Here is a 581-nt window from a genome sequence, read left to right as displayed (position 1 = left end):
AGCAGCTCTGCTCTGGGGACAGGCTGAGGGAGTTGGGCTGTTCAGCCTGGGGGAGGTTTCAAGGAGACCTCAGAGCACCTTCCAGTACCTGAAGGGGCTACAGGAAAGCTGGGGAGGGACGTTTTACAAGGGCATGGAGTGACAGGATGAGGGGGAATGGCTTTAAACAGGAAAAGGGTAGATTTAGATTAGACATTTGGAGGGAACTGTTTAGTGTGAAGTGACACTGAAACAGGCTACCCCTGGAAGAATTCAAGGCCAGGTTGGATGGGGCTGGAGCAGCCAGGGATAGTGGGAGGGGTTTCCATGGCAGGAATGTCGGAACTAGATGATCTTTCAGGTCCCTTCCAACCCAGACCGTTCTGTGTTTCTGTGACTAACCCTGCCTGTCACGCACGAAAGCAGGAGCAAGGGCAAGGGGTGTCCCTGCAGGGTGGCAGCCCCTGACCCCGGCTGGGCTCTCTTGCAGGCGCCGTGTGGCGGTGGCGGCGGGAGGGCCGCGTCGCCGTCTGGCTGCACGTCCCCATCCTGCACAGCCGCGTCCTGCCGGCCGCCGCCTCGGCAGGCCTCGCCTTCCCCCC

General features: G+C 60.4%; 1 protein-coding gene across 1 annotated transcript in view; it reads left to right on the top strand.

The window, feature by feature from the left end:
- The first annotated feature begins 315 nt into the window (after positions 1–315).
- Positions 316–581, top strand: part of NUDT6 (nudix (nucleoside diphosphate linked moiety X)-type motif 6) — a 16,083-nt gene continuing 15,817 nt past the window's right edge. Inside the window, exon 1 of the mRNA XM_010008973.1 lies at positions 316–340. Within this exon, the coding sequence (XP_010007275.1) occupies positions 316–340 (25 nt within the window). The remainder of the gene's footprint in view (positions 341–581) is intronic.

Source organism: Chaetura pelagica, unplaced genomic scaffold (assembly GCF_000747805.2).
Source record: "Chaetura pelagica isolate M959 unplaced genomic scaffold, ChaPel_1.0 scaffold221, whole genome shotgun sequence".
NCBI lineage: Eukaryota > Metazoa > Chordata > Aves > Apodiformes > Apodidae > Chaetura > Chaetura pelagica.
Note: the sequence above shows the minus strand (reverse complement) of the source record. Positions and strands in the feature narration are given on the sequence as shown.